This window comes from Bacillus rossius, chromosome 12 (assembly GCF_032445375.1).
Source record: "Bacillus rossius redtenbacheri isolate Brsri chromosome 12, Brsri_v3, whole genome shotgun sequence".
In the NCBI taxonomy this organism is placed as follows: domain Eukaryota; kingdom Metazoa; phylum Arthropoda; class Insecta; order Phasmatodea; family Bacillidae; genus Bacillus; species Bacillus rossius.
The window spans coordinates 3,001,972-3,016,620 of record NC_086339.1 but is presented as its reverse complement, the minus strand read 5'-3'; the positions used below and the strand labels follow the sequence as shown (position 1 = coordinate 3,016,620).

The window sequence follows — 14,649 nt, the reverse complement described above, 5'->3', positions numbered from 1 at the left end:
AACGGATCCAAAATACGTTTATTGGTGTTGGGAAGGAGGAGATTGTGTGTGTGTGTAGGGGGGGAAGGCTGGGGGGTTGGTTGAAGGAAAGCTTAGTTCCATCACTGTAATGGCCACATCTGTGTGACTCTCGTAATGGTCGGGTGTTGAAGCACGTGTCGTGTTTGTGACGGTCGCAGCGGGCTGTTGCGCAACAACGTGCGTGCTGTGCCCGAGAGATGAAGCCAAGTGCGGTCCAAGGTCGGCGCGAACAGCAGGGGCGACTATCGGGGGTCTTATGGAGCCGTTTTTTTTTTCCTAACCTAAGTTAAAACTAAGTGTGTAAGGGAGGGGTCTAGGTAGGGAAGACTCTAAGTCCTGCGCCGGCCCGTTCCCCCGCTTCTATGTTGTTTCGTTGTTCATTGTTCATTGTTGTTGGCACGTGTCATTGAAAGCGCTGATGTATACCTATTTCAGATTGTAATGCATTAGGAAAAAAAAAACTTCCGTGTATTTTTATGCCTTCTATAATGACGCGGTTTTATGAGAATTATCGTAAGAATTCACAAAACCAACCGGGGATAATTTATTTTGGAATGAATATCTAAATATTTAAGGATAAATGTTAAAGAAACATTGTTGGAATTGAAGTTGAGGATTTCCTTTTAATCGTTTTTTGAAAGAGTTTATTTTCCATATTTCCCGGAAAATGCTTGGAGCTGTTCCATAATAACCAAACTCCCTCTATTCCCTCTTTCCCCTCTTCCTCCTATCCCCCTCTCCCCCTCTTCCATTCACTTCCCTCTTCCCCTCACTCCCCAATTCCCCTCTCCCCCTCTTCTCCCCCTACCCCTCATTACCCTCTTCTCCCCCTCCTCTCCCCTCTTCACTCCCTCTCCCTTCTCTGCTCCCTTCCCCTCCCCCCTCTGCTCTTTCCCTCTCCTCCATATGCTCCCTCCCCCTCCTCCCTCTTCTCCCTCCCCCTCCTCCCTCTTCTCCCTCCCCCTCCTCCCTCCCTCTCCTCCCTCCCCCTCCTCCCTCCCTCTCCTCCCTCCCCCTCCTCCCTCCCCCTCCTCCCTCTCCTCCCTGTAAGTCCTTCAAAATATTATGCTGCTCTAAAGGTAAAAAAAAAGTAAACGGCCCAGGTCCCCGCAAAGCCTAGGACTATCACTGCTAATGTGCGAGTCATTGAGGGACTAGTTCCGTTGACATCAAGCTAGTGTATTAATAAGTGATGACGTCTTCAAAGACGGATGAGGAAAGAGACAGTGGGACGCAGTGACGGAACACTAGCGCACCTGGAGAAAACCAACACCTTTCCCTAAAATGACTACAACTGCAGGCTTGACCCAGCCGGTGGGATCCCGTGTTCGATCCCCGGTGAATGCCGTGCACTCTTACTGCTCCAGATGAGAGACTGGTGGTACATTATGTTTTCGCGCTTGCTTGGATCAAGAGCGTTAACGAAAAAGTAGGGGGGGGGGGATCTTGAGGTTACATACACAGTGTCAACCCCAATCCTCTCTTAAAGCTAGATTAAAATAAGCAAATATTGCATTTAGTATACAGTCATATTAAAATGTTCTACGTCAAATTAGTAATTCACGTTTGAAAACTTAAAACAGGGGCCACTGTTGTCTCAGTAAAAAAAATTAGCACGTAACTTCAGTTATTTTCACATAACCATAAATAGATATAGGTACATGAGCAGAGGACGAAAATCAGTCTACCGCATCTTTAAATTATGATTTTGATATGCGTGAGGAGGGCACCCAACTGAACGAAAGATCTGCAGCAGGTCCACGAAGAGTTCATTTAGACGTGTATATCCGGAAACCTCTCTGTCCGCCGTAAAAAGCCAAAATAATTAAACATAAAAAAGTGGGGTTGTCTGTAAAGTCTGTTTACGGACGATAATTTTACGTGATAACGTCATAAGAAAACATTGATGAAAAATCGCATACTTTTTTTATTTTTCAAATATTATTTACAGTTTTTGCAAATTTAATTTAAATAATTTGTTTAAATATAATCACGTACAATTAGTTAAAAAGCCCGCTTTAACCTGTTTGATATTATAGATTTTCTCGCACGGAAGTTGGCCGGTTCTTGCACGCTCGGCTAAGGCGGATCGTGACAATTTTTCGTGCGTGCAGCCGGCGTTCATCGATTAGACGTTATCACGTCAAAAATGTTTTTAATTTCTTGCACAAGATTGGCTCGGGTAAAGTTGGCGTGACGTATGCCTTTCCGGGCGGACAGCTGCGGTGTTAATTGGGCGAAATGGAGTACTAACGAGTCTAAACGTTCTTCAGGGATATTTGTTGTTCGCGAGTGAGTCACGGAGGTAGTTGGCAATAGTGAGGTTGTATGTTGTACATGCTTCCCTTCACTTAAGGGGGTGCCTCCCATTTCAGGTCAACATTTTATATTTACAGTAATTACAGATAAACTTGTGGACTTTTCAATTGTTTAACTTTCACGAAATGAAAAATATATACAGCGCCTACTTTTTGCATAATTAGCTTCCAAAGTTACACTTTTAACGTTTTTGGGTTGTACAAATAAGAATTTAATTTATTGAAAGAAAAAAAAATTAAACTTTTTTAGGTTTACCTGCTATTCCACTAGCTACTTCAAGAAATGGTTTGAATTTCTTTCAGAAAATATTAATTAATTTAACCTGGCATTTCAAAATTCTCAAATTTATTACGATTTTGACAGCCAAGAAACATGAAATGAGTTTTTGAGATAGAAATGCAAACCATGTCATGATGTAGCCAGTGGAATTACAGTTAAACCTAAAAAAGTTTGTTCTGCAATAAATTTAATTCTCCTTATTTGTACAACCCAAAAACGTTAAAAATGTGACTTTGGCAGCTAATCATACAAAAAGTATGTGCTGTATATATATATTTTTAATTTCGTGAAAGTTAAACAATTAAAAAAAGTTTAAATGTTAATCAGTTATTAATATAAATGTAAAATCATGACCTGAAATGGGAGGCACGCCCTTAATGCTTCTTCGTGCTGCATGCTGTCACAGACAGCCGCTCCTGAGTGGACATACTTCCAGGCGGAGGGCCAAGTTCAAAGCACAGTGCAGTGGACCAGTATGATCTGTCTCGTATCAAACCACATCCCCCTTTATCCTGGGCATTGTGTCGTTTATAGTTCAGCTTTCGTCTATAGCTATAGAAGAGTATAATTTACAAATTGTAATTTTTTTTCATGGATGCGTTGGTTATATTGTTACGATTTATGATGATGCGTGGGGAACTGCTGGGTTCGCAAGGGATAACCCAAGTATGTTTTTCTTCTTTATCGCAGTTTTGTTAATTACCAGTATTTGCATCACTAATAAATAATCCTACTTAAAAATGCCTAATCACCAATTTACTTGCACTTAAAAATGTTAATCCTCAAGTCATTCTCGCCACAAACTGTCGCGGGGACTTTCGCCGCCCCAAGAACTCCCGCGGAGGCCGGCGTCCCAGCTCAAGTAGTCTCTGGCGCCCTTCTAGAAGTGACGAGCGCAGCTAGGACCAGTCGCGTCATCCCGCGCCGACCCGTCGCCCGAAGCTTCGAGAACGGCGTCGATCGCTCACGCCAACGGCCCGCGCGGAATTCCCAAGGCCGCTCAGCGATAGGTAACGACGCCGTGGCAGGATGTTGTGAGGGGAGCGGAGTGGGGGAAGGGGTTAAGCGACGACGGGAAGCCTTCTTTTCACAGACGAGAGAGCCAAATGCCTGATCGTGCATCTTAGGCTATTTTTTGGTTCATTGTAAAAGGTTAGGTTAGCTACATTATAAATACTTTAAAACATTGTGGTCGGTTGATTTTGTTATGATAGCTACATTAAAGATACTGCGAAATCATGTAAACGGTTCCCTAGCCCTGGATAGCTACATATTAAAAAGTTATTTGCTAAGCAACCATAAAATGATTTTACAGTATTTTTAATGTAGCTATACTTACATAATATAACCAACCATCCGCAATGTTTTAAAGTATTTATAATGTAGCTAACCTATCCTAATCGACCGCAAAATGTAATGCCACACCGGTTTCTACAATGAGATAGAACGGGAGGGGGGGGGGAAGCGAGCATGAACTTCGGGGAACTTCGGGTGTGGCTCTCTCGTCTGTGAAATGAAGGCTTCCCTAGCGACGACCCTTGTAATCCGGCCAGGCACGCGTGTGGCATGCATGACGTCAGTGGCCGTGCGGGACCGCCAGCCAGCTCGGAAATTGGCATCGCGGTCCTGTCTGCGTTCGTAACAATATTGCTTGATTTCAATTGTTGTCGAGCAACGATGTCTCGGCGTGACACCCCTGGGACTCTTGCACGGGGCATTCCCTCGGTTTTACCGCGTAACGGCTTCTCTGCTGGCGAAGTGAAGACGTGTTGTCGATGAACATTGCCACGTTGCCACGTCGCCAGTGGCTGACCGCAACATGCGTCATGCGCAAGACAGTGGATGCGCTCTTTTCCGCCGAGACTCCTTGGTACGAACCACGACCTCCCGGCTCATGTTCGGACCTTTTCAACACATCGATATTTCGATACATCGCTTGAGTTTTATCGATACCGATAAAAACATCGGCTTGAAAATATCGGTACTTTCGATATGTATCGATATATGGTTCCCATCCCTAGCCTTAGGCCGGATTCAATAAACTACCCGAGGAAAGCAACAAGCTAAACGTTCTTTTGCATTTCCGCCTTCCATGTTTGAAGTGAAGAGTCCCGAAAACTTTTTTAAAGACGCAGACAGACGTAGTGTGCAACAAAGACCCTGATTTGGGTTTTATTATATATATCACATTCTCACCTTTTAAAGTTTCGCACAGTGAACGAAAATAACTCTTTAAAAATTTATTAATGTTTTCATAGGATATATGAATTGTATAAATAAGCATAGATGATAAATTTACTTTCTACTGTTTTATAATTTCAAGACGTAGGGTCGATGACGTCTTGCAACTTCCGTACTTTTACGAACGACCCGTTGATTTCCTTGCGTTGGAAGCGTCTCTTACTCGGTTTAAGAACCTGACCTCACAGCCGCCTCTTTTGCAATTTGAGTCTCTATTCAAGTATTTGAAGTGAAGTTATTAAAACGATTATCAGTTTGTTTAGTGGGCGTCGGTTCTTTCTTTATCCTAGCTCTGATCAGTATGTGACGTAGACTTTTTTTTCTTTTCCGAATTAAAAAAAAAGAGCTGTAATCATATATTGATTCGTATTATTAATTCGTAGACATAAATGTCTAAACTGTCGTCAGAATTGAAGTTGCTGTTTACCCTAAAAAAACGTTGTTTTAACCCAGATAAGACTGAGATAATTTTTTCTCTTTTAATTTTTTTTTCCTTCAAAATGGGGTCAATACACTACAAAAATGACGTTCATACCATATTATAATTTTTTTATAACACAAAAGCACAAAAACGACTGTACTATATTTAGGACGCCAGTCCAATCGACACATATCTTGGCCTACATATAGGACACCAGACCAATCAATGTCAATGATTATCTTTATTATAAATCTTTAGTGTACTAAAATAAAAAAAACTATTTATTTTACTGTGTGAATATCTTTGAAACACTTCACATGAACACCAACATCACATTTGAAACACCTTGTTGTTGTTTACGCATGACACATTCTGCAGCGAGTTTGCTTATCCTGTGGTACAATCCATTGGTCCTTTCTTTCAAATCTTGAATCTTGATGCTCATTCTTTGATGGTCTGCCCTTTGACTTCCGTGGAATGGCATTTTGTTCGAGAACTGAAATGGCCAGTCTTCTGCGGAATGATAAGTGGTCCAGTTCGCCGTAGCCTTGTCTATGAAGTTTCCAGGCATTTTGTTCAGCAACATCAATGCAGTGAGCTATCAAACTGAAATACCACTTTTTGCCACATATTGAAGTTCTGTACAAGCTAATGTTCTGATCGGCTCTGTCGACACCACCCATGTATTGGTTGTAAACATGAATGTTGTGTGGTTGGGTGATACGGATCCTCTTTTTTTGCTTTTGAGAATATCTGCCGACATGGTGTACTGGAGATGCTGGAACACAGTTTGAAGCAACAGTCACAACCCTGTTATCGTTCCACTTGGTCAAGACGATATTGTTGTTTTTCTCTACTTTTGTTTCACTTGTTCCTCGAGCAGTTTTCTTGAGTACTTCAGAACGTGTCAAAGGACAACCCCCTACCCTATTTTCTCTTATGGCGCCCCTTCCTTTTATGTTCCTTTCACGAAGTTTGGCCAGTAATGGCAAGGATGTGAAGAAATTACCAGTGAACACGTGGTACTTGAAAGGGCCAATGTTTGATAGTACATCGACATACTGCAGGACAACACTAGCACATAAACCCAAGTCTTTATATTCTGGAACTGCGATAGTGTTAGCACCTTGGTATGGGTCTGTCCAAACAATTTAGCCACTGCTAGTCGCACCTGTCCACAACTTATATCCATAGCGAATGGGCTTTCCTTTTATGAACTGCTTGCATCCATGTTTTGCAAAATATGGCACCATGGTCTCATCAATACTGTGATTTTCACAATGAGGGTTATGAAGAAGGAAACATTTATTGAGTTCTGTAAACAATGGGCGAACTATAGCAAATTTATCACTTTTGTCAAGATTGTCATTGTTGTTGACATGTATGTTTCCCATAATAAATTTGAACCTATCTCTTGAAATAGCATTTGATACCAATGGATTGTGAGTGTCCGGACTACATTCCCAGAACATGTTCTTTAGTGGAAGATCTACATAACCACTCAGCAATAAAGCATCTCATTTCAGTTTCAGTTATGTTCCCAGACAGATTTTTCTTTGCTGCAAACTGATTTGTATACGTTGTCATAAATGAAACTACTTCATCATCAAAAAAAAAAGATAAAACAATTGTTCAGGTGTAAGAGAGTTTTAAGGCATCTGCAACAATGGCCATTCTGAACCATCTTGTATAATTTCGCCTTCTGACCAGTGATAATTTTTCTTCTGCTTCAAAGTTTTTTTTGGAAACATTGTGTGAAATTTGATTACCTGATACCTCAACATTCGAACATAACTGACTACCAGGGAGATTATCCAGTAATGGATTTTCCTCTCCACCGGAATCTTCGTCTGTTACTGGATCACATGCAGTTGCAAGTGGAAGAGCAATGATTTCAATTTCGCAAGTGTCATCATCCGTATCAGATGCTGCAAGCATTTCCAGTGCTTCATTTAGTGATAATCCTCTGAAACAAAAACCAAGACTTTTTATATAAAATCAATGTAGTATCAAATAGAATAAACATGTTTAGAAAAGTTGCGTACGAGAAAGCGAATTTATGATTCATAGATATGAAGTGTGTACAGTATGTCTATATAAATAATATAAATACAGATTTATTCATTCAGCAATACATATATAAATAATTTATTTTTTATAAATAGTGCCTGTATATAATATTATATTTTTATATTTATATATAACCTTTATATATATATATATTTATAAATTAATAAATAGTTATATACATGCACAATTAGTTATGTGTTGCACAGATACATACGGTCATTAAAATCTGTAAATAAGTATGTTTTGTTCATTGAAGTATATGAAGTAATGCAATTATGAAATGTGACAGTACTTACCTTTCAAATTTTATGAATGGATCATCAGCCATCGTTGATTCTTTGTACCAAAGTCACAGAAAACAAGATAACGTAAAATGTTGCTCCTAGTGATGGCTAAAAGCAGCACAGTTCAAAGTGTACTTGATTTTCTGAAACACTGTAAATGACAGTGCTGCCATTTGTAAACTTTTCTAGACACTCCACAAAAAAAAAAGTGTTTCAAGGGGTGAAATCACAAACAAAAAATAAATAAAAAGAATGAAAAGAGCTTTACTCTTATTTTATAAAAAAAAGTAAAATGCCAAACACTTGATTTCTTATAAAAAATAAACAGCATTTTTGTGCCATGTAACATTACCCTTGATGGACTGGCGTCCTATATTTAGTACACTGAAGTACAAGTTTCCATAAATTTGATAAGAAATATTTTTTTCGTGTAATAAACTATATGTAATATAAATTGATATATACTTTTCTTATTCTAAAAACCATATACAATTCCAAAGAGATACAGAGAAACTAAAACGTCATTCGCATTGTCAAATGTAAAACTTCCCAACAAAAATTATCATTGATGATATCATTCACCTTTAAATATAGATGTATTGGTTATTGACAAGCAAATAAATTTATGCACCAACCAGATAGATTAGGGAGGACAGAGAATTTATTTCAACACCAAAATAATAAACAGAACAAGAAGTAAAAATATATCTGTAATTTAAGTGCATGTGTTCTACCCAAAGGACGCCAGTCTTATCTGGGTTTTAAAGAGGTGAATTACTCGCCTAGGACACGGCTACAACTCAGAAGTCAAGCTACTTCGTTGTTTTGAAAAGTTAATTTTTTCAAATTTTTTCTCGGTGAGGGGAGTGGAAAGGGGGGGGAGGGGGTTCAGAAACCCTACTATCGGACCCCGCGGAAGTAAACAGGCCACAAAGTCTCGGGAAGCCTTCTTTTCACAGACGAGAGATAAAAGGAAAGACCATAAACAAGGCAACGGTATTTATTTGTACGCCGCCAATATTTTCCGTTGGCCGTGTGTCCGTGAATGTTTATTTTGGAGAACTCATGATAACTAATGGTCAATTAGGTTAGGATAGCTACATTAAAGATACTGCGAAATCACGTAAACGGTTCCCTAGCCCTGGATGGCTACATATTAAAAAAGTTATTTGCTAAGCAACCATAAAATGATTTTACAGGTATTTTTAACGTAGCTGATACTTACCTAATATAACCAACCATCCGCAATGTTTTAATGTATTTGTAATGTAGCTAACCGATCCCAATAGACCGCAAAATTCAATGCCACACCGGTTTATACAATGAGATGGAACGGGGGGAAACAAAAAGCGAGCATGAACTTGGGGTGTGTCTCTCTCGTCAGTGAAATGAAGGCTTCCCCAGCCAACAAGGGTTCGCGACGGTGCCGATGAACGCAGTGTCTCGCGGAAGGACGCGACCCGCGGGGGAAGTGGAGGCGGCTGGCGGGCGCGCGTGTGCGATAAGCGCGGGTGTGCGATAAAGCTCGCGCGGAGGAGAGGAACGTGCCGTAACTGTCGGCGCCCGCCGGCGGCAGCAGCAGTAGTAGCGGAGGCACCGCCGCGGCCTGTGTGTAGACCTCGTCACCCGCGATGGTGCAGCAGAGCGACCAGACACACGCGGCCCGGCCCGTCAGGAGCATCAACGTGGACGGCGCGTCGCCCGCTGCGGACCCGCGCCTCGCCAAGGTGAGCCCGCCTCGTCAGGGAGTGTTCGTGTGTGTGTCGGTGAGGCGGGACTGGCTGGTGCTTCTAGCGCGGTGTCTCCTCTGGACTGGCGCGCAGTCTTCTCCCAGTGCACACACAGCACCGGTGACCGTAACATTATATGGCCGAGAGATGAAGACAAAGGTGTAATGCAAGTCCCTCAAGTGATTTCAAGAATCTGTACCGGTTTGTTTTACGCCTAAAAAATTTACTCTGAAAAAATGCTATTCAGCCATTTTTAACTCTTACAAAAACACAGTTTAAAAACTTAATCCGAAATCAAAAGTTCTTTTCGGACCTCAGCGAACTCTTAAATGCTTTTCGTAAGCGGACCCCATCCGGATATCTCGAGTAGTTTTGAAATCGCGTTGTTTTTTCCTGGAGCTCTGCGCACCGCGTGTGTGTGCCCGGGTGGGCGGGGGCCTGAACAGACACCAGTCGGATGACGTGAGCGCTGTGTGTTCTTCCCGAGTGTCCGGGACAGCACCTCCAGGATTACATCGGGCTCAGACTCGCTGGTTGGACGTGCCGATGTTTAGGCGGAGGGGGGGGATGTGAAGCGCCTTATTCCCGACTGAGCCCTTGAAGCCTCGATGACGTCGGCGCTCGCTTCGTCGCCATCCATGTGTTGTGTTAGTGTTGTGTTGTGTTGTGTTGTGTTGTGGTTGAGGTCTCTATAAACTGCAAGCCTTCGTTTCACAGATGAGAGAGACACACCCGAAGTTCTCCGAAGTTCACGCTCGCTTTTTTTTTTATTTCCCCGTTCTATCTCATTGTATAAACCGGTGTGGCATTAAATTTTGCGGTCGATTAGGATAGGTTAGCTACACTATAAATACTTTAAAACATTGTGGATGGTTGGTTATATTAGGTAAGTATAGCTACATTAAAAAATATTTACAATGAACAAAAAAAAAAACCGAAGATGCACGATCGGGAGTTTGGCTCTCTCGTCTGTGAAAAGAAGGCTTCCCCTCGATAAACAGTAGGGGGATGTTAAAAAAAACTAGACACACGGAAAAAGTATAAAGTTAATTCAAAGCTCCGGTGAGTGAGCGAGCTAATTGGACCGCCCCTCCGTCCTTACTTTAGTAATCACACTCGTCTTGTATAGTAAGTCGCATACACTGAATTTTGTTTTGGTTATGGTGATTTTTTAAAACACTGGGTTGCAATTTTAATAAAAGACATTGTAATTTTACGTTGTTTTCTTGACATTGTCATTCAAACTTACCGTTACTCTAATAACCCTAATTATCAGTTCAGCTTCAGGAACTATAGTAAAGGTGATTATTATTTACTATACAAGGATTTATTACAATTGCATTTATAAAATCAATAATCTCAAATAAATACATTTGACCTCCATTTATTATGCATTTAATATAAATACTTAATGTAAATATTTTACGATTGTTATTTCATTAGTTGGAAATAATTTAAAATTGTTAATGTTAATCTTTTTGTTTCCTTTGTTAACGACTTTTTTTTTGTCTTGTCATGTGTTTGTTATATTATGTTTGTGTTGTCTTTTTTTTGTGACTGTCTCTGTGTACTTTATGTAATATTGTTAAGCGCCTGCTTAATAGTCATGACTGTTGGTGAGCACTCAAATAATAACAAATTGGCAATTTTCACGAGCCAGTCCAACTGTCAGAATATTTCAAAACCTAAATCAGTATGCTACCAGAAACTTTGTTTTTTTACGATTTAGTGGACGGACGAACTGTTGAATGTTGAGATAATGCGCAGTTGCCTCCGCGCGCCATCTACTCCGTGTTATCTTCTGGGAGAGATACGCGAGGTAGGACTTCAGCTTACACTGAGCAACTCCGCCTAGCGACTTTCAGGTTGCTTGATAAGATATCTAGACACACTCTCTCGCGAAACAAATTAAAAGTTCAGTATCAGTCGTGATAAAGATAACGCTTATCTACAATTTTTTTTTCTCGTAGCGTATTTCTTTCGGACGTTGTGCCTTGCCCGTGCCAGCAAACGTAGTAAAAAAACCTGTCGAGGATTGATCTTTTTTACGTGATAACGTCCTATGAATCGATGAACGCCGGCTGTACGCACGAAAAAATGTCACGTTCCGCGTGAGCCGAGCGTGCAACAATCGGCCAACCACCGTGCGATTTTTTTTCTATAATATCAAACAGGTTAAGGCGGGCTTTTTTTTAACTGATTGTTCGTGATTCTATTTAAACAAATTATTTAAATTAAATTTGCAAAAACTGTTAATAATATTTGAAAATTAAAAAAAAAGTGCAATTTTTCATCAGTGGTTTCTTATGACGTTATCACGTAAAATTATCTTCCGTAAACCGACTTTACAGACAACCAGGGGCGCAACAACAGGGGGGGGGGGACAAGGGTATTTTGCCCCCCCCCCCCCTCTGAAACCTTGAAGTGGGGGGCAAACGGGGGCAAAGAAAGTGCTGTGTAATCAATTTTTAGATAACAAAATTGCTTAAATAGCACCATTTTCCACCTTGAAATACAAATTTTCCCGGGGGAGGGCACCCGGATCCCCCGCTTCAATAGGGGGGATCGATGATTCTTTATAAAGAGGTATATTGCCCCCCCCCCCCCCCCCCTTTTGGAAATTTAGTTGTTGCGTCCCTGCAGACAATCCCCTTTTTTTTCAAGTAACAAAAAAAGCTGTTTTTTTTATGTGTTTGATTGTTACTAACGTGATGATTGCATGCCCCCCCCCCCCCCCCATGACACCCCACTTCCGGGCAGGAGTGTGATTGGTCGAGCCGAGACGGCTCGGCCTCGTGCGTCGATGCGGCGGTGACTAGTCGCAGCCTGCCTCTCGCGCCGTCGTGTCCACCCTCACGTCAGCCGCGCAGAGCGACACAGCTCGTCAGACCCTGAAGGTCGTGAGCGCCGCCGGTTCCCGTCAGAGGCCTTCGTCTCGACACTCGACATTCGTGTGGGGACGCACCACAACGACGAAATACATTAACCCCGAAAAAATGTCATTGCAGGACTGCCACAAAGGTTAGGTTAGGTAAGGTTAGCACACAAATTCATTCCGTTGTTTTTCATTTTGCTCCCGTGCCCCCCCCCCCCCCCCCCCACCTTCCAGCAGCAAAATTTTTCGGCGTTACTGTATTTCGGCGTTGTGGTACACAGCAGTTTTCTAGCTGTCGGCGTTGCGGTCAATTTGGCATTCGGCGTTATGGTATTCGGCTTTATTGTACGTTGGGATTTGTGGTAACGACCCCTTCCTTCATCTCGACATTCGTGTGGATCTGCGCGTCACGCAGGCGTGCGTTAAAAATGTGCCTCCCGTTTCAGGGCATGATTTTATATTTATATTAATCACTGATCAACTTTTACGACTTTTCCAATTGTTCAACTTTCACGAAATAAAAAATATATACAGCGCATAATTTTTGCATAATTAGCTGCCAAAATTATACTTTTAACGATTTTGGGTTGTACAAATAAGGAGAATTTAATTTCATGCAGAACTGAAACTTTTTAGGTTTAACTGCAATTCCACTGGCTTCTTCAAGAATTGGTTTGAATTTCTTTCAGAAAATATTAAGTAATTTTACCTGGCATTTCAAAATCGCAACAAATTTTAGATTTTTGAAATGCCAGGTAAAATTATTTAATATTTTCTGAAAGAAATTCAAACCATTTCACGAAGTAGTGTATGGCATTGCAGTTAAACCTAAAAAGTTTCAGTTCTGCAATGAATTAAATTCTCCTTATTTGTACAACCCCAAAACGTTAAAAATGTAACTTTGGCAGCTAATTATGCAAAAAGTATGCGATGTATAAATTTTTCATTTCGTGAAAGTTAAACAATTGAAAACGTCTACAATATTAGCTGTAATTGCTGTAAATGTATCATCTTGACCTGAAATAGGAGGCACCCCCTTAACCGATGATAACTTTTTTTTTAACTTATAAGTGGCGGGTGAAAACGGTCGACCTTATACAATGATAAACCGTTGTGTTGTAAAGCTGGACTCACTGTGTACACCAACTACGTATGTAGCATGTTTACAATCATTTTCGTATTTTAGCGACAACAGTTCAAATGCCGGCCTCTGTGCCAGAATCGTTGAACCGTTGCTGTTCCGATATTCTGTACCATTGATGCCCAAAAAAACAACTCGCTTTTTGAGGTCCAGATATCCTTGAAACTAACCCGCGCGCCAGACACGAATTAATTGTGTTAATTTTTATTTATATTTTGTCTTATATGTTCCGTACAGTATAACGAATAATAAGTCGTTTAGAAATTGTATTTATACCTTTAATATAATTTTCATTGCACAATAAATTTGATGTAATAATATTCGCAGGCTTTCACGGCCATTGTTATTTGCCAAGGACACGGCTACAACCTAAAAGCCAAGCTACTTCAAATATAGATGTATTTTACATAAACATATTTTGTGTATTTCTGTGAGAATACTGTAGCTGTTAAACACTTTATTTTACATACATGCAGACGGACGCCTTATACACGAGAGTAGGTGCAGGCACGTGATATATGTTGTAATATTCTTTTGGGCGGGCCGCTAGTTGACTGTCGCAGCCCATATCAGACAAGTGCGTGTTCGCACGTGATTTTTTTTCCTAACCTAAGTAAAAACTAAGTGTGTTTGGGAGGAGTCTGGGTTAGGGAGAGACTCTAAGTGCGTCTCAGGCCGAAACCTATACGCTCTAATCTTGCAGGGTTTAAGCTATGCGGGAGAGGAAGCATGCATCATGTGCTAGGAGGGGGATTGGCCAGCCATGGCTGCGATTGACGCCATGACTAACTCCCCTCACTGACTATCCTAGACTAAAAACTAGGTAAGTTTGGCCCAGGTAAAACCCGCATGGACACAGGAAAAACCCTGGGCTCTTACTTGCGGGATGCAGAATTTAATGCATTATTGACAAGCAGGTTGATTACAGGAAGCAGAAGGATGGTTCCGGAAGAAGAGTTGGACAGAGTAGAAATGAACTTATGGGAACTTGGACATTGCTGTCCGCATTACATTGGGTGGCGCTGGTTGTTTCTGGGGCGACATTTTGTCGTTTCCCGCCGGGCTGCCGGTTGCCACGTGTGCGCCTGCTGCGAGACAGTGTGTGTAGTTACCGCAGCGCTGTTTGCCCGCGGCTATTTGCTGCGAGCACACCGCCAGTTGGCAACACTTGTGGCGACGAGCCGCGCGTAGTTACCGTCGCGGGTTTTGGGGGGGGGGGGGGGGAATAGGAGAGTCCCTTACCCTCTTCGCCGATGTCGCACTTCCCT

The 14,649-nt window shown here is 41.5% G+C and overlaps 2 protein-coding genes across 6 annotated transcripts in view; one reads left to right on the top strand and one right to left on the bottom strand.

Moving 5' to 3' along the window:
- The window catches only part of LOC134537381 (uncharacterized), an 843,397-nt gene that overhangs the window by 447,161 nt on the left and 381,587 nt on the right, over positions 1-14,649 (bottom strand). The window lies entirely within an intron of this gene.
- LOC134537360 (UTP--glucose-1-phosphate uridylyltransferase) overlaps positions 1-14,649 on the top strand; it is a 54,896-nt gene that overhangs the window by 25,501 nt on the left and 14,746 nt on the right. Inside the window, exon 2 of one of the 5 annotated variants that reach the window (XM_063377707.1) lies at positions 9,252-9,362. The exons of the other annotated variants lie outside the window; for them this stretch is intronic. Coding sequence (XP_063233777.1) covers positions 9,267-9,362 — 96 coding nt within the window. The 5' untranslated portion in view covers positions 9,252-9,266. The remainder of the gene's footprint in view (positions 1-9,251; positions 9,363-14,649) is intronic. 5 annotated transcript variants of the gene reach the window in all.